Source organism: Protomyctophum bolini (assembly GCF_963924005.1).
Source record: "Protomyctophum bolini genome assembly, chromosome: 14".
NCBI lineage: Eukaryota > Metazoa > Chordata > Actinopteri > Myctophiformes > Myctophidae > Protomyctophum > Protomyctophum bolini.
Window position 1 is genome coordinate 32341869 of NC_137875.1, and position 19705 is coordinate 32361573.

At 42.9% G+C, this 19705-nt stretch overlaps 1 protein-coding gene across 1 annotated transcript in view; it reads right to left on the reverse strand.

Moving 5' to 3' along the window:
• The window catches only part of LOC308327767 (protein FAM13A-like), a 24747-nt gene extending 6329 nt beyond the window's left edge, over positions 1-18418 (reverse strand). The window contains exons 1-12 of the mRNA XM_080781303.1: positions 18170-18418; positions 17564-17765; positions 16501-16710; positions 14100-14280; positions 9924-10107; positions 9082-9188; positions 6381-6629; positions 5970-6051; positions 5513-5616; positions 4375-4423; positions 2300-2513; positions 232-517 (exon numbers count right to left, since the gene is read on the reverse strand). Of these exons, the coding sequence (XP_080637429.1) occupies positions 232-517; positions 2300-2513; positions 4375-4423; positions 5513-5616; positions 5970-6051; positions 6381-6629; positions 9082-9188; positions 9924-10107; positions 14100-14280; positions 16501-16710; positions 17564-17765; positions 18170-18199 (1898 nt within the window). The 5' untranslated portion in view covers positions 18200-18418. The remainder of the gene's footprint in view (positions 1-231; positions 518-2299; positions 2514-4374; positions 4424-5512; positions 5617-5969; positions 6052-6380; positions 6630-9081; positions 9189-9923; positions 10108-14099; positions 14281-16500; positions 16711-17563; positions 17766-18169) is intronic.
• Positions 18419-19705: the final 1287 nt, after the last annotated feature.

A 19705-nucleotide genomic window follows, 5' to 3' on the forward strand; every position in this document is an offset into this window, starting at 1 on the left:
AATTCATAAACTAGAAAGTTAAATCTAGTGTTAAATTAAAAGTATACGTCGAGTAATAGTTAGGATATAAAGTGAGGGTAAGGTTGATGCAGGGTGTGTGTGCAATAGCAAGAACTTTACCAACGTGTTTTGAAAAGTATCGGCTAAGCCTACATACATAAATAAACCTGGTAGGTTAGCCTACTGTCTATGGACCGGTTCTGACCAGGTGACTATGTCATGTGGTCTTACATCCTGATGTGCGGTGAGCAGCAAGGCGGGGAGGGGGCGGCGTCAGGGTCCAGGTGGTACCGTTGGCTGAGGCTGGGGCAGCGGGGCGACAGGACGGGGCAGTCAGCCATGGAGATGTGCAGCAAGAGGGGGCTGGAGCCAGGGCTGGAGCCGGAGTTAGGGCTGGAGCCGGAGTTAGGGCTGGGTCCAGTTACAGTGCCTGGTGGGCTATCCTGAGTCTTGGCTCCTGCATTCCCATCCACTCCCATCAACTGAGACACAGCAGTCTGCCTCACTGGAGTGGACGCTGATGGATATAGAGAAATGGAGAATGAAAGAGAGAGAGATGGTTTTTTTTGTTTTTTGCTGCTTTCGCCTTTATATATATATTTTTTCTTTATAGATGGACAGACAGTAGGCTGACAGGAAATGGGGGAGAGAGAGATGGGGGAGTGACATGCAGTAAAGGCCGCCGGGATTGGGAGTCGAACCCGCGGCACACTGCCAGACTCGGACTACCGGCCAAGGTGCCTGGACCGCTGAGCCACGGCCCAGGCAGAAAGAGAGATGGTTTATTATGCAATAAATCATTGTGATCATAACAATTATATCTTGGAGTCACTTATATTTAAAAGGTGTAACTGAATTTGATTGATCTCTTTGATCAATCAAATTCAGGAGGGAAGGAACATGGGAGAAGAAAAAAGAGTGATGGATAAAGGTGAGGAAAACATATATAAAGGTGAGAGGAACATATATAAAATACATACTGTACAATGACAAATACATTAACAGAATTACTAAAAACTATTCTTGACAAGAAGTTGGTGGTTAAGTCAACATTGTTAGAGTGAATTGGATGGTTTGTGTTTGTGGTTAATGAAGAGGACTGCTGAAACTGTTCTTAAAGGGATAGTTAATTTTTTAACTTAAGTTGTATGAAATAATTGCCATGGTTGAAAATGTATTAATAGATTGCCCGAGTCCCGTAGTGGGAGTTCTGCTCTGGTTTTGGTGAAATATTAAGTAGTTGTGGTCATTTTGTGGGGGGCACAGTGGGCCACGCATTAAAAGTAAATAAGTTCACAAAACTAGCGTCATTTGTATTGTTGACCTATTTCTACCATAGTGCAACTTTTGTTCAATTTGGACGCCTCTATCACACGGAACTATGTGTTTTGTGTCCATATCACTACGTCCAAAAAATAGTTCCATGTGATAGAGGGGTCAAAGTTGAATGAAAGTTGCGCTAATATTTTAGAAATAGGTCAACAATACAAATGACGCTAGTTTTGTGGCTGCCATACTGAGTGTTGTAGGCTCAATATGTAAGTTTGTCACCTCCCCCTTCACATTCAATAGATCCCGTGATCTTTTGTGGCCAGATGCAATTGTATAGTAAATACAAAAATAAATCACAAAAAAATACATATTTAGCCCCATGTTCGAATGCCCCCGCCCCCTGTAAAAAATAACTAAAATCGCTAAAATGAAAGAAAGCAGCAAATGAAACAACATTTATGGTCCCTGCACACAGAGCGCGTTTTTCCGATTTTTAGCAGCGTCCAGTGTGAAACCACCTTTACGCTCATCTTTTACTTTAACAACCTATCCTAAAACATGAACCTTGGTTGTCCTTTAAGTTCAAAGATTGTGAACTATCCCTTTAAGCTCTGAGGCAGATAGAAAAAGGTAAAAGCACAGTGGCTGCCTGCATAGTTAAAAACTAACTTAACTCCCCCCAAAAAAGGCAGACCCGCTCTGGGAAAACGATGCATGCTAAAACTAGTTTTGACTCATTGTGAAACGAGCTCTAAGACAAGTAGGGCATCTGAGGAAGAATAAATACATTGTGAATGGATGAACTATTTAGAGTTATCACTGAAAATAACATGACAAAATGTCTAGTAAAGTGTAGGACCTGTAGGATATCCTGGCACGGTTAGAGTTACACAAATGGTTTGTATGTAGGAGTACAGAAACTGAATAGAGATGAAGTACTTTGGAAGACAAAACTAGCCTTTTGCAGAGCCATATCGTATAAATAAAAGAAGCAAGGAGGTAAGAAGCTTAATGGTCTTTCTCCTACCAGGGCCAGGCGGCGGTAAGTTGACTGTATCCTGGCCCTGCTGTGGAGGTGCAGGTGGAGAGTAGGTGAGCAGGGACGGGGACAGAGGCAGGCTCAGGTCTCCAGCGAGGAGAGGCTGCCTTTGGGCGGGTTGCTGTTCCACGTCCTGGAGGTCAGCTGGTGGCGGCGGAGAGTCCAGTTCAGCCTCCAGGGCCTGCAACTTGAGGGAGGGGCTCTGGAAACAGAAGCAAAACATGGCTTCAGGATCAGCCGTCACAACAAGAGGTCGGAGAGAGTTGTTGTGCTTCGCTGGGAGGGCTGTGGGGTCGTCGATGTCTCGCGTTTTGCTGATTAAATCCTGCAGGGAACTTTGGCAGTTCTTGGACTGCGAGGAGACACGGTGGGTGAGGTGAGCAATTGCGTCTTTTGGGGGAGATAGTGTCAAGAGGGGGTAGAAGTTCTCAGCAAAGTTTCCCCATTCGCAAAGAGATGCAAATACTTCAGCAATCTGTCAATCAGTTACAGCAGACATCGCAAAAGGTCTTCATAACCGTAGGGTAGGGCCTACAGTAAATACAAAGTTGACCCTACCCCCACAAATCAGTCTCAGAGGAGCAGCTCTTTCTGCTCTAGGTCCAGTTTAGGTCTCCTTGGGATCAGCGGCCAGTAAAGCGCACCAGTTGGTCAACCACCCAGTCAAGAATCCATTATTCCTTTTATCAGACTGACCCGGTCAGATTCCAAACGTGTCAGCAATCCTGATTCCACAGCAGTTTCCATGCTGCTGTGCCCATTCCCATTCCCAGAGTGTGTCTGTGTCTGTCTGTGTGAGTGTGTCTATCTTGAGAGAATTCCAACATCCGTCACGGTTTCCCCTCTTGTTCAGAGAGGCATTCCCAGCGATGCGGCTCTGCATGAATTATTCATCACACGCAGAAGGCGGCGGTGGGAACGCCGCTCACGACAGCATGCGTAAGGGAGGGTGTGTTTGAGAGAGAGAGCATGGCCATTGGAGGGAGAGAGGGAGGGTGGGAGACAGACATGTGACGAGCTGAGCCGTTTCCATGGTAACGTCGTCTGTTAGAGCCGTGATTCTCAACCTATTGAATTTCATGGAATTCGTGGGACCCCAAAAGATAAGAAAATGTCACTGTACAATGTGTTGGAACCAAATGGACACGATGTTGAGAATGTTAGAGAGGTTAAGTGACAGGCAGGCAGGAAGCCTCTGTGCGTGTCTGTCTGTCTGTCTGTCTGCGACACGGGATCATCTAGAAATGACGTAGGTATGTTTTGCTGCAGACACACAAGGCTCTGTGTATGAAAATGAAAATAATTGTTGAATTACGTTGGAGAAAATTTAAGAATTGTGGTGGTAGTTTGGATCTAGTGCATCGACATCATCCTCATCTCCATGATCACCATCAAGTGGCTGCAGCTGACACTTGCAACCACCGGCAGTTCCTTCATTCACAAATAAAGCACAGCTCTTGTGCGTCTCACAGAGGAGGGAGGAGGGGTGTGAAGGAGGGAGGCTGCTGCCATTGAAAGAATATGCTCCCGCACGCACACCACACTCACACACGCATACACAATTGTAAATACCCGTTCACTTGCTGAAGATTTCAGTTCTGCTGTTGTCAGTGTCTATAATGAAGTCCATCTGTGATTGTGAATATTATTTTTCCAGGTTGGCCTGATAACCTCTAGGTGTTTGTGTGTCAGGCCTAATGTCCCCACTCAGTATCAGAATCATTAGCGGAATATAACAATATACAGCATAGCAGTATCTAATTGAATTTGATTTGCAACATACTGTACAGATACTGTACAGATGAGACGAGAAGCTGAGCTGGATTGATTGGTTGTCAAACTTGTTTTACACTCAATATCACATAAGCGTTAAACACTCTTTCCAATTAAACACTGTTCTTTGTCTGTCCTATCAGCCCATCTTGTGACTCACTTCTGGCTTCCTGCCCGGTAGAAGCAGGGATCCTAATGGGCATTCCATTTTAAAAGCGTTCCAGCCTGAAGCTATTGAATCTCAGAGCTACTTTGATAACATAGACTTAAGACAGAGAAAGTCAAGTTACCTTAGAAAATGTGGTTTTGACACTCTGCTTCCGCGTATGATTCAGCAGGCTAAAAGACAAATGGCACATTATTGATTAATCAACCTCACTTTACTGACTTAATTAGAAAAGATGCAACTAATCCAATCTAATACAATAATCCAAGGCATGCAAAATCAATGACTGTTTCTTTTTCATGATGCCGTGGGCAGCCAGAAACCCTGTGTCCTCTTTGGCACCATCACAAACATTCTCCCATTAATATTTTTCAGTGACTACTTTTCAAGGGTTAGTGATACACCAGAGGGAGCCCTACTGATTTCAAACCCTGCCTTTTTCACAACAATATGGGAAAAACATCATTCCTATACTCGGCAGCAGTTCAGTGGAATGGCTTGCCTTCCAGCCTCAAGGTTCCCTTGAAAACTTTAAATCCGCATTAAAAAGATGTCCTAATTTTTATTTTAGTATACTGACAAATGAAAAAAATAAAAAATAAGGGAAAAAAAGAAAATAAATCCAGTTTTATTGGTCAGTTTTTACAAATTTGTCCTGTTTTTGTGTTTTTTGTTTTACGTTTGTTTTTTGCCTCCTTTGCCACCTCGTTGAAATCATCCTCTGTGTGGAAGCCATGCTGGCTCTGTAGCTGGCACGCTGCACGTGAGGTCCCCTGGCTAGCAAGTGAGTTATTTGAACTGGAATGAAAGCCGTGGCTGTAGGCAGATCCGCTAACCTAGTTCTAACTAAGAACTGAGAATTGCTACTATACATAGTTTGTAGAGATTTGTACTGTTACAGTATGTGTTCATATGATATATGTAATATTAAGTTATTATGTTATGTTTTGCGGACCCCAGGAAGAGTACATAGCTGCTACCTTAGTTCTACTACTACTGTACTTCTGTTATGGACACCTGCACTCAGATCTCAAAAAGGAGAACATGTCTGCTTGGACTAAAGGTGCTTGGCTGACATTAGGGAAGTAACAATACACAAAAGAAAAGCAGCAACATCTTCTTACACATGAAACTCCTACTGTATGTGTTTGATTTACTCTAACCCACATGGACCCTTATGGGATTACCTGTATTTGGTACCATTCTGTATACTCTCTCAGAGTACACACTGTGCACACTCTTAAGTGTTAAATTCAGGTCACCTCTCTATGTGATGGCACTGGCTCTGGACTCGGTTCTGCCGCTCCTCCTCTGCTGTGCTGCTGGGGTCAGAGGTCGATGTGTGCTGCACCCTGGATGCTGTACCCTGGAACAATTCAAAACATTGGAGTAAGTACTGTAAGTACAATATAATTCGCCAGTCTCTCCAGATTTCAGAAAACATATTTATTAGGAACACACTGAGTTTTGAGACATGTGATCTGTGCAGAATACACTTCCGCATTAGTATTGTTAACTATACTCATGTAGTACAGTACAGTAGTTTCAATTTGCAACAGTAAGGACATCTCTCTGCTGATTGCATGTGACAGCACGTGACGCAGAACATTTGACGCTGAATGGTTGCCACGCATCTGTGAAACAGAGAAAGAGTGCAGAGGAAGAGAGACACAGAAATAACGAGTCAGGGATGAGAGGAGAGAAGTCAGGGATGCTTACCACAACGTCACAGTCATGGCTGATGGATGTGTCAGGAAGCTCGCTCTCCTTTGTCACTGAGACCAACGTCAGCGTCGCTGCCCTGCTTCACAGAAAGAAACACTCGTTTACTGTAGGCACACCATAAACTATGTAGACAACTGTAGACAAGCGCGCACGCGTGCGCACATGCACACAGGTTAACAGATGTTTACTGTTGTTTGATTTGCAGTCTCAGTACTCTTTCCTACTGCATTTAATAACCATTATGGCAATAAGAGTATAACAAACAAGTATAATGTATACAGTATGAAAAATGCACATATGTTTTACTTATTCAAATGTGTCGGCAATACCGTTGCACATGACATTCACCCTCATCAATCATACTGAGCTGAAGTGAAGTGAATGTGAAGTGACAGGGAGGCTCACAGTCCAGTGGTGCAGTCCATCTCCATGTGAACCTCCTGGTTGTCCTGGAGTGGTCCGTTCACCGGTGCTCCTGGATCAGTGGGCTGTGTCCCCTCACCACCACCCCTCTCCTCCAGCTGGTCTAGCACCGCTGCTCCTGGATCAGTGGGCTGTGTCCCCTCACCACCACCCGTCTCCTCCAGCTGGTCTAGTACCTGGCCCTGAGCGCTGGTGCTGACATCGCAGATGCCGTCACAGTCCACCTTCAGACTTGCTGGGAGGAAGGGGGAGGGAGAGAGACAGAGAAGCAGAGAGAGAGAGAGAGAGAGAGAGAGAGAGAGAGATTTATTTAAAATTCACGATGGCGGATATGTTGGCCTGGCTCAAGTCAATGGCCAGCAGTCCAACTAGTATTAAATAGAATGTCAGAATGGTAGACATGAGGCCTGAGGCCTACCATACCAGGCCTCAGGTATGGTGTGTGTGTGTCTGTGAATAATCTAAGGTAAGTAAGAGATAGTAGATAGCCATCCCTCCATTACATGCATACATGACGTTACATGCATACATCTCCATTACATACATCCCTCTATGACGTATGCCTCCAAATCTGGGTAAGATATCTGCCTGATCATATTAGCCACGTACGACATACGAGACAGGATATTTGGCCTCACAACCCAGATATCCTCAGCAATAATTATGCTCTCTGGACGAGTCCTGCTGTCCTGACAGAGGGCCATTCAGGCCTTGGCCTTAATTCCCCAGAATTATATGGATATGGAACATATCCTATTAGTTTTCCACTGCTAAATGTGACCGCACTGCATGCTATGATTCAGCTAGCTGAGGCAGGTGCTACAATAACAATACTGTACTCATCTTTATTGTATGTGGAGGTGGAGAAGCTACTGTACTGTATCTGTCTTCTATTATAATTTATAATGTTGCCAGTAACATTAACCTCCTGAATAATGCCAGTGAGCGTTGCACGAACTTGCGCCTGTCACAGACATGCACAGAGCAAGTTCTGTCAGGGTACTAAGTGCAGTTGTTGGTGGCCGTCCATTCCACGACCACTCCTCCAATCTCCACAATAAATAGGTCAGACAACTTCACAGAGAACCTCTACCACACACACACACACACACACACACACACACACACACACACACACACACACACACACACACACACACACGTGACACAAGTGAATGCAGATGTCCTCAGAAGCAACAAATATAGAAGCGCACTGCTCTAGATGCATCCCCAGCACTTGGCAACCTGCAATGGCAATGGCAAAAACAGCCTTTATTCATCTTTTTCCTTCGCTTTGTTTTTTTCCCACGCACTAGCTTCACATGTTTTAAGCGAGAAAAGTTCCCACAGAGCAGATGGCCGCTAATTTGCAGTCTGTTGAGTGTCTAGGGGTCCAATTTGTTCCACTTTCTTTCCAGCATTGGCAGTTCAGATTATTTTTAACAACTACTTTTGTATAGATAGAAAGAGAGAGAGAGAGAGAGAGAGAGAGAGAGAGAGAGAGAGGCAGCAAAGGGAGATAATAGTCCTGTGTTGACTGCAGAGGGTCAGCAATGCATCATTGCCTCCTGTTGGTGGGTGCTCCTATGCTCAGTAGCAACGTCACCTCTCCCTGAATTGAAGTACTGATGACTGACTGACGGCATGCAGCTAATTTAAAAATAATGCTATATGTATATAACTGCATAAAATAAGGACTTTGAAGAAGAATGCTATGTTCTAGGCGCTATTGTAAAAACCCAGAATCAGTTACTGGTCAAGACATCCCAAGGAGAATAGCTGTCCCGGTCTGAGTAAAAGAAAGAGAAACATGCTGAGACATGTACAAATAATTATGCTCTCTGGACGAGTCCTGCTGTCCTGACAGAGGGCCATTCAGGCCTTGGCCTTAATTCCCCAGAAATGACATCTCATGATCCTGCATGACTGTCATAAAAGGGGGCAGGGGAAGGATAAGGATGCTCTGCATTGCAGGCAGTAACCAATATATGTCAGTCAAAGTGACCACCACAGCACCAAGCAAGAGGCTAGTCAGTGTGTATTCAGGTCGCAGCAAATTATTGTAAGCACATGAACCCATTTTGATTTTTCCAAAATAGCAGACCTACAAGCAAGAGTTTGTAGATCTGCTATTTTTTTATAGCTAAAGTACAACATAATCCTTAAAACACCAAAAGAGGTTCCGGTCCTGAATGGGTTAACACGGTTTATGTGCATAAATACGCTGTTGTTAACTCTTTTCCACCTGACATACCTATTTTTGGGCATGTATAAGTGACGAATTTCCTAAATGTTTTTCAACAAAAAAAGAAGAAAAGGGTGAACATCTACAAAGACATGCAGTGCATTGTGATCTTGTATCAAACCAGTTTATCTAAAACCCTGTCACTGAGAAATCTGAATGTTATAAAATGGCACAGAGCTACAGTAAGCTACTGTAGTAGTACTAGCTTACTAGCTTTCTGGTTAGCAATGCTCCTAGAGTAGATACGCTTACAGTATATGGCTGAGGTACCACATCAAAAATAATCTGTGTCGATTGAGTGTTTCTCATAGAAAACTTCAACTGGAAAAGCATCATACTGTATGAACTATGTAATCAACTGAAAAGTGCTGAGCGACAGTATAAATTAGCCTTTGCTGAAAGTACGGTTAGTTGCTAAAAGTGAGGTGAGGGTCATACCTGTTGTCGGGAGAGTGCGAGACACTGGTGAACGAGCCAGAGGCACCGCTTCCTCCCTCCAATTGGTCAACACTGCTCCGTTCTGACCGACAGCCTTGTGAAGATATCTGGGAAGGACAACATGCACACACAGTCACACACGCACACACGCGCGCGCACACACACATACACACACACACACACACACACACACACACACACACACACACACACGCGCACACACACATGCACACACACACACACACACACACACACACACACACACACACACACACACACACACACACACACACACACACACACACACACACACACGCGCGCGCGCGCGCACACACACACACACACACACACACACACACACACACACACATGCGCGCACACACACACACACACACACACACACACACACACACACACACACACACACACACACACACACACACACACACACACACACCTATCGATACCTTTTTTGATGGATCAAATAATTTAGAAACGTGTTCTTATATCAGCAAAGCAATTACATCTAATTAAACACGTAACGTGTAATAACACGTCTTATACTTTGTCATACAAGGGTGTCATGCAAATATAAACAAAATGTGTATATCTACAAGCTCACAACGGTTGCACTAATTGCAATTATCGCATTATTTGCATGTTGATCGGCTATCTATTTCTTTGAAAACTACGTTTTGAATTTTTTCTCCTGTAATGACATGGTGAAAATTGGGATCTATTATGATGTTATTCTATGAGCGATTATTGATCATAGTTTATAATCAAGTTACTATTTTTTATTAATTAATTAATTTGATAATTGCACCCATAATGTGCCTCACCTCAAAGCCAGCGAGTGCAGAGAGGGCTGGAGGAGGGGGTGATGAGGAGGGGGTTTCCCTGGACGATGGAGGGAGAAGTGCCGTAGGGGGACGGTTAAAGAGGACGGACTCGTGTCTGAGAAGGTGGAGCAACAGGCCGTTACACACATTCTGGTCATCCAGCATCCTGGGACCGGCTGGAACACTGCAGAGCGGAGAGACAGAAGATCACCACAATGTCATTCAGTGTTACTTTTAACATGAACGTTTAAAACCCATTTTGGTGTTTTAAACATTATGTTATAATAATTTAGCTATTGAAAAATAGCAGATCTACCGAGTGGCGCACTACAGGCTTGTAGGTCTGCAATTTCTGAAAAATTGTAAAAATGTGGCGCAAATCTTTGAATATATATTCTTTCAAAGTGAATGTTTTTAACTCGGGTCTAAATGGGTTAACTCAACAATTAATCTTCATGTTGCCTGTAGTTGTTTGTTATAATAATGAATGTGGAGAAATTAATGGATATGCAAAAATCAGGTCCTCTCTGAAAGGTGTTGCGTTTCGACAAAGACTGCTGCTAAAGGGTTCCATCTAGTGGGATCGCACACACATGGCACATACATCTACAAGTGAATGGAAGAATAAGGAGAAAAGAAGAAAAATATTTACCCGAGAAGAAAGCCAGAAAGGAGAGGTATAAAAGCATAGAATGGAACACCATATCAAGCAGCACAATCACAGGCCAAGCAAATAAAGAAAGAATATTATCTCAGCCATCGGCACAACTTTCTATTGACTGTACCACCATATTTGACCTCAAGGTGAACCACACTAAAACACGTGAGTTATTGACGTCTGCAGTAGTGCCAAATAAAAAAAAGAAACTCCCCAACCCACCCTAGTACTTTCCGGCCACTTGGCGTACATTCCACAGATATGATTAACAGCTCTCCGCTCTGGGAAGTGCCACACACAGTAGTTACATCTTCATGTGTTTACCTGGAAGAGGTTGTTTGTTTTCAAATAGGCGCCGCGCCGTTATTGCCATCTGTTGTTCCGGGGCTGTTTTTAGGGTCCGATCGGAAAGGGTCGGAAAAAAAGAGTATGTGTATGGGAAGGAGAATGTGAAACATTTGGGTATTAATAGGATTTTGTTTGTGTGCACGTGAGTTCGGGCCGGAGGGACAGTATGCAGGGTGCCAGGGGATTACATAACGGACGCATGAATGAGGGGCGTCACAGGCTTTTTGGAAGAGTCTCGGGTGACATATGCATGTGAGAGCATTGGACCGTTACGCAGTGGGGACACCCGCTGTGTGGCGGGACTAGGGCGTGCTGAGTTGCATGACAAAAGGGATGCTTAACCGCAGCTGAATCATGAGTGGGTGTTGAAGTACATGTGATATACTGTATGAGGCTGGGTTATGCCGTTGTGTTGCATCATTGCGTGATATTACATCAATCCGTTGCCTTTTTTAGAACGCCCAACCGCCACTCTTTTTGTAGTATAATACCAGCGGTGTCAAACTACCTGCCTGTGGGATCATTTGAGGGTAAAAAGACGTTAACAAAGGAAACCACCACCCCTTACCGCTCCTGCACTGGCGAAGCTGCCATCAAAAACAATGGAGGCAGCAGGTAGGTGGTAGGGTAGACCTTAATTACTGTAATCTCACGGGGTATCACTAATAAAATGGTAATTTAATTTAACAAATTAATTTAACAAATGATTAACCTGATCTTCTCGAGCAAACATAACATAATTTCAGCAGAAAACAGAGCTCTCAATATGACGGGGCCATGACTGTCATGACTTCAGTAGCCATTTTTTTGCCCTTCGCCCCTGTCAATTTCTCTCTCTCCTTCTCTCTCCACATCTGTCCCCCTCTGTTTATTGTTCTTCACTCTCTTGCACCAGAAGCAGGCAGTGCAGGATATCCGGCTATCTCCCAGTTAACAAACCCCCACCACTACACACACGCGCGTGCACGAGTGCGCTTGCAATCACACACACACTCCATTTTCCTAACAGTGCAAAATGTCACATCACATGAGATAAAAACATCACATGACATTTTGCCCTCGTATGCAGAACTGTGGAGCGTGACCGAACACAAATTCCACTGGGGTGTCATTAACTGTCGGAGAAAACCTGGACAAGGGGGAGGTGAGCTGTGGAGATAGGGAGACGGAAAGGGAGAAAAGAGAATAATAATAATAATACATTTTATTTATAAGGCGCCTTTTAGGGCACTCAAGGTCGCCGAGAGAGGTAAAGAGGAGGGGATGGAGACGAAAAGGGTGTTGACGGATTCTAAATACGGTAGTTCTTTCTCTAATGGAGCCCAAATTAGGAGAGTGGAGGTTTGTAGAATGTGTGTCTGCTCTTCATATGCACTGTACTGCATGTGTCTGACTCCCCGGGGGATGTAATTGTTTACAATGCCGTTTGAGTTGTGTAAACAGGAGGGGGTGACAGTTTGGGCCGAAACCTTCCGTCCGTCTGACTGTCTAACGTTTTGCCTGTGTCTCGCCTTATCGACTCACCCACACCCATTTCCTAAGCCAGCCCACACCACCTCACTCAGCCCCTGTGGTTGATCCGAACATGCACAAATGACACATGGTTTGTACTGTATGTTGTCAAATAGAGGCAGGGAAATGATTTATTTTGGTAGAGATTGTGTTCACATCTGGTTTGGGGAATGTCCTGGCCAAAAATATTTTTTGTTTAATTAAAAAGACACAATTGTCACTCAGATTTTGGGCTTGACCCTCTGCGTCCAGATGTAGTTAACTAACGATGGATTTTCATGCCAAATCTGCTGAATTGTATGGTACATTCTGCCTGTTTGTGGTAACTTAGTAATTGGTCTTCCGCTAGTCGAGCTCTCTTGAGATTTCTGATGTGTCATGTTTTTAGGTTGCAAATGTGTTATTTCTGGCAAGGAAGAGGAAGAACATCCGCACACCAGTTTGTAGAGCTCCGAGACTTTATTGAGACTAGATCTGTACGTGCCCGTCGGCCACCGGCCAACTTGAGGTGATTTAGGCTGATTAGGCCCACTGGCAGAGCCTGACCAGAGCCTTTTGTGCTGGTTCTGGAGAACCGTGGGTCCGACCGCCGTTGTCAACTTGTCATAGCACCCGTTGTAACTGTCTGTCTGTGTCCCACATGGAGATCTCTGTATCTGCCTGTCTGAAGAGGGCAAACTGACTGTGGAAAGTGGAACGGTAGGCTAATCAATTTTCATGTGTGGGGTTGCCATGACAATCAATTGGCTGAGGCAGAGGCTGGAAATTGCACAGGTGAGGGGATTTAGGCTGATTAGGCCCACTGCAGAGCCAGAGCCTTTTCGTGGGTCCGACCGGCTCGAGGCTGGGCACTGCACTCCCTGTGGTGGTGTGGAACGCGTGTGTGATGGGGCGAGCGGTTCTCCAGTTACGTGCATTACACACACACGCACACACACAGACAGAGACATGGCGCATTTATAGTATGTGCACACAATCTTCTCTGTGAATAATTTTTGGCAAGCAACATGGTCACATGACAAAGTATAAAACTGTTAGGAATGGTGTGAACAAGCCCTCAATCACTCTTTTACGCCCACATCATGTCTTCTTATATGTTTCACATTTACTCAAGTTCAGCTTCCTGCAGCATACCAACAATTTACAGATTTGCTCAGGGCGTGTAACAGTTTAATTTAAAAATAAAATATCAGATCTACAAGCTCACAACGAGTTTGTAGCTGATTTCTTTCCTTTTTTTTAATATATGTTTATTGGTTTCAACAATTTAAGTTTAGTTTGAACATACCATTTTTTGCCCATTTTCTCCCTCGCCCCATCCCTCCCCCCACAGTTATCGTCTGTAGCAGATTATTTAAAAATAAAATGTAAAAAAAAAGCGAAATAGCAGATCTACAAGCTCACACGTTTGTAGCAGCTATATATGCATGACACCGCTGTACGAAGAATAATGAAACAGGGTTCAGACTATTTATTTTGCCGTCTATTTGTTGATATAAGAAATAAAGGAAATTATCAAAAGATGCCCTTCACGGTAAGTACTCGACAGAATAATCGTAAGAAAATAATTTATTTCAGCCCAAGATATGCCTTTGAGAACCTACTGTAATGCTCTGAGAGATGACTTGTGGTTATGTCATTAGAAACGGCAAACTCACTGGAATATGCAGGGTCCAAAGATCGTTGCCAGGTTCTCCACTGGCATGTGATTAGATTGGCTGTGTGCGGCCACTCTGGCCAGGAAGTGGACAAGGTAAGACAAGATGCACAGGTTGTCATCAGGGAGGTGGCGAAGATTTTCTCTGAGAGACTGGTTCAGTTCTCCCTCACTGGCACGTCCTACAATGCAACAAGTTGGATTTTATAATCAAGCAATAACTCACTCCTCACTGGCAGGCGGGCCAGTGGGGAACAATGGCAGTGACACTGGCAACACAGAAATGTGTGGTGAGGGTTAATTGACAGAATGACTCATTGGGAGGAAAAAAGAAGTAAACTAAATAATGGCTACTCTAAATCTAGTAAAAAATACTTCATAGCCATGGAATTATGGTTATTATACCACACATCAACCAATCAGATTGCGTGATTTGATAATGTGACACAAAATGAGTTGAAGTAACAGATACTGGTAATGCAAGAGCGTCACTTTTCCATGCAGTTATAAATATCCTAAAATTGGCTAAATCACAAATAAATACGGATAAAGATGCCCAAAAAACAGAACTAGGTCTGAGGCTATATTGACAAATATATTTTTGACTGAATACCTGTAATGTGGCAATAATTTTATTTAGAGAATGGAAGTTGCTTCCTTCAGAAGATATTTAAACCATAGACAAAGCGTTCTCCGGGTCTGATATGGATTTAAACCCAACAGAAATGTTTGAGAAACTTTGACTTTTTATTATACTCTATTATACTCCAAAACTCCCGCAAATCGTTACACACTATCTCTATAGTCATGTGTTCAAGCCGGATTTGTCCGATATTTCATATTCCATCCTAATTGGCTAACATTGGCTTTCAAAGTTTGCAGGATTGCCCCGTTTTGAACAAAAAGCCAGAGGGGCACTTTATCTAATTGCTAATTGCTTATTTCCCCACATTATGCTGTGATTTGTGTTGTGAAGCACTTTGTAAACTTGCTTTTGAAAAGGTGCTATATAAATAAAGTTTCTTCTTCTTATCATTATCATTTATATTGTTATTATTATATAATTTAGAATCTGTATCTTATGTAAGAAGTTAGGAGGACGTTGTCAAGACTAGAACAATGGATGGCAGGTAGTTCCAGGGATAACAATCCTAGCCCACCCAATCTAACATCAATCATGGAATCATTTCCCCTGGTCCTGCCAATAGGACTTGGGGATCCACTGCACTCATTGGGAGCATTTTATCCTCAACTTCCTTGTCTGGAAAAGCGTTTTTCCGCATGAGAATTTAACCGGTGGAAGAATAGGCTGATGTAGCAGCGATGCAACCTATACCTATTGCATGAGACTACAACTGTTCTAAATGTTATCTAATCTAGTTTAGCCTCTGATTTTACATTACATTATATTTCATAATCGTTGTATTGTTCATGTAACAGACATTACTAAAGCAAACATTCACAAAAGCCAAAAAATATATAAAGGAAAAAATTGACAAAGAAAAAAATCACACTGAACTGAGCTGTGTATGCTGTGCGTGTGTGCGTGTGTGTGTGTGTGTGTGTGTGTGTGTGTGTGTGTCGAATGCAACCCAAATTAGCTGACTGCTCAGTGTGAATGACCTGGCTGCTCAACAGTGTGTGTGACCCCAATCTTCTGCAGGGGTCAATGGGTCGTGCTACAAACAGACATGCACACACAGCCCTTCATTGGAGTGGTGTGCACCGCTCAAAAACAGGGCCTATTTCAAGACTGCTGAGTCACACAACATGTCTTGAAGGGGTGTAAGTGACCTGCAAGTGATCCTGAAAACCATAGTATACCACTACACCTACAGCAATCACCGCCACAGAGTGTGCGCCTTGCAACACAGGTCTGCCAAGCCCCCATTATACAGCAGACACATTTTCAGGTGGGACACCAAGCCCAACCAGGAATGAGAACTCCACAAGGAGATGGCTCCCACCACACCGCGCCCACAGCAGAGCCCATTCAGACTAGCCTGTGACTGTGCACACACACGCCACAAATCCACGGCACAACCATACATGTCAGAGAACCGCTATGTCACACCAAAAGTTAATACCGTTTTTTGGGGGGTATGTCCAACTAATATTACAGAGTACTTCCTTCAAATTTCCTCAAATGTACCAAAAATAAATGATAATATTTTAGTCAAACAAAGAAACATATTTTACTAATTTAAATTAGTGCATGGTCACACTTTTCACCCTACAAAATAATGCAATTTGCTCATTGGTCAAAGTGTTTCATTTTTATATATTTTGTTCTCGGATTATTATCATACCTGGTTTGTGAAATTGCTGAAGGATCTATAATTAGGGTACGTTTCCTATGGATTGTTGTGGTTGTTTGAAGTGTGGCTAAAACCTTATTGTACCTGTGAAGCTGAGAACCAGAGCTTTACGCTGAGGCTCTGGAACCAGGGGACTTGGAAGCTCTCGGAGGAAGAGCTTGAGGAGGGAGGCCACTGTTGGAACGTCACCCTCCTGCTGGAAGTCCATCCTCTCCCCCTGATCCCAGCGCAGCCTCAGCTGCCTGGTTCGGACCACCGAGCCACACAGGCGAAACAGACCCCTCTGGTGCACTCCTGAGAATTGAAGAGGATTAGTCTCTAAATATGTTGAATATAATGGAACATAGCCTCGAATTGCACCTTTCTAAACTATTTGTTGCTATAGATATGGAACATAAGCTTTACCTAACGTTGCTACATCAGACAAAACATGCACATGTACTTTTTGACTCGTTGTTTGCTCTTTCTTGCACTCTTTATTCTATCCCTTTGTTTGCTGTGCTTGCTGTAATTGATGTTTTTGTTATCTATGCTGCTGCATTGTCTGAAGGAAGCCAAACTAAAATAGGTTTTACTCTTATGTACCTGTCCTGTACACAAGATGTAACAATAAAGTGCAACCTTGAACCTAGTTGTAAGTACAGATTTTCTCAATCACTTTGATGCCCAAAACCAAAAGAATATTTCTTATATAATCAAAATGAATGATAGCCTTGTGCACCAAGTCAGTCAATCACAAAAAAAATGTCACCAAAATAATGTAGGATATATAACCCTCATTACGTACACATTTTCACTGTTGCACAACTCCACCCCTCTGGGGACAAACAGTACAGTCAAGTTCTACTTGACTCTCCTCGAGAATAATGTATATCAAATTGAGAACAAATACATAATCTGATTTAATCAGAATGTCATAGTGTGATGGCCAATTTGCATTAATGATGTGGGGCTCTGTTAAGAGAATGAGGTTCAGAGTTTCAAGAAATGCATCCAAGCCATTGAGAAAAGCTGTAGGCTAAGTCAAAATAGGTATGAGTAATGTTGAGAGAGTGTGACAATGAAATGAAACGGGTGATGAAACATTTACTCAGTTAAAAATGCAATGGCAAAATATTGTGTCACTGCATCATGGCATCTCAATTACCATTTCTGTCGAGAAACTCCACCATCTGTCTCAAGACGAGGGGGACTCCACTGGCCAGCTGCCCATCTTCTCTCAGCCTCTCCAGGGCCACACCAAACACAGAACTGGACCCTAGGTCAAGCTTTGGAACCAGGGCTGGAGTAGTGGGCTCTGGGCCAACTTTGACATTAGACCTCCTGATCCTCACAGAAGATGGGTCATTCTTCACAGAGAGATGGAACATACTGTTAGTATCATTAGTTTTCCCATTATGACTTCAAAGTATGAGATAAAAGGAGTGTTTTCTGGAATGTGACAATCCTCCACATTGCACTGATGCCCTGTTATATACTTAGAAGAGACTGCTTATCTTAGCTATTCATTAATGGCCCGGATACTGTTGAAGAGGTCACGAATAGCTAGAAATATACTTACATAATCCTGATGTTATTACAACAACATTGTAAAAACCCAGTGAACTGAACAAAGTTTCATTGACCCACTAGCTCAATTATTTGTAGCAGCCTACATTAATGATTAAAAAATAACCCTTGCATAAAACACATTAATTGACACATTTCCTAAAAACACTGGCCCGCATTAACTGGCACAAGAAGTTCAACTTACACAGAGAGATATTGAGGCGCTTGCTCCCATCTTTTTTCCTTCTTTTTTTTAGCTTAGTGGACAGGACAGTTCTTCATTTTCCAAGTGTGGCAAAACGTCCCCCTTCCTCGACATGATGCTCCAACGAACCACCTATTGGAAAGTTGAAATATAACACGTGAAATATAATTGTTGACATGATCCCACAGAATTTGCTGGAACTGAAGTGCCTCTAATATAGAGGTTATATAAATAAATACAAATATTCTAACGCGATTATTAGTGTCGTCGCCTGTTAGCCATCAAGGCTCTCGGGGAAGTTGTTTAGGTTGCTAGTCATGTGACATAATAGTGTAGCCATGGTGATTTCAGCCGGTTGCCAAGACGAGGCTAAAAGGTACTCATTATCGATGCAGTGTGTGCATCATATGTTATTCTTTTTATTTTAAAAGTAAAACCAACGTAAACATTTCCAGTCAAATTAAGCTATTGGAAAAGCACAGTGCGTTTTTACTTTCCCCAAGAATAGTAATTATTTTCCAGTCCTCCTGGCAGGCTGGCACATATGGAGGAAGGCGAGGTCGCTGGTCCTGTGGAGAGATTTCACACAGCGCCTCCAAACATGGCAACCATGCCCAATGTAAAGCTGGGACAATAACAACATGCATCACTGCATCGGAATCGGAATGACTCCGAATGAGACACTGAAGTACACTGACATATTGTTGACCCTTTTCAGATCACATCTGAATGGGTGACTGGAAAATAAATAAGAGATGAATAACAGTCTAACACTAATTATCCAGGACCACCATCTGCTGGCAGCCTGGCACAGTGACAACACCCACAATTAACAATTAACTTCAGCTGGGTCACCGTGACACTGACACGTACAGTACACCATGGGAGTACACCCAGCCTGCCTAGGTGTACTTCTTGAAAAGGATGGTAATTATTACCATGGATAAACACTGACACTCTACTTAAGAATTTCAAATATATTTTTATTGGTATTTTTAAATAACAAAATAAAAGAACAGACCAACAGGCATAAATACTGTAATACTGACATATAAAATAAGTAGTTAAAAAATTAAGCGACAGCCAAATAACTGTCTCTTGTCTTTCTGTGTTTTTTGTACTTCATTTGCACCCTGTACACCTTCTACAAGTATGAAAATAAGTCAAATAACTTCTACAGAAAGTAAAACACCATTGTCCCAGTTGTAGTTTTACACATTCAATTGCAAATAATCTCATCTATAAAGCAGATGTGTGTAGCAGACTAATAGTTGTACTGTACATACACCATTCAAGTGACCATAATAGCCTACTGCAAAGTATTCATTATAATCATAATAATATCTACCTTTTAAAAACAAATCATCAAATAGCATACATTTCTTTACAGAAGGCCTACATACATGGTGAATCTATGACTGGCTCAGTGCATATAAAATTTGACATTATAACAGAGTACTTTACAAAATTAGAGCTATTTCAAAATACATGTATGCAGATTGAAGACACATTCTCTCTCTCTCTCTCTCTCTCTCT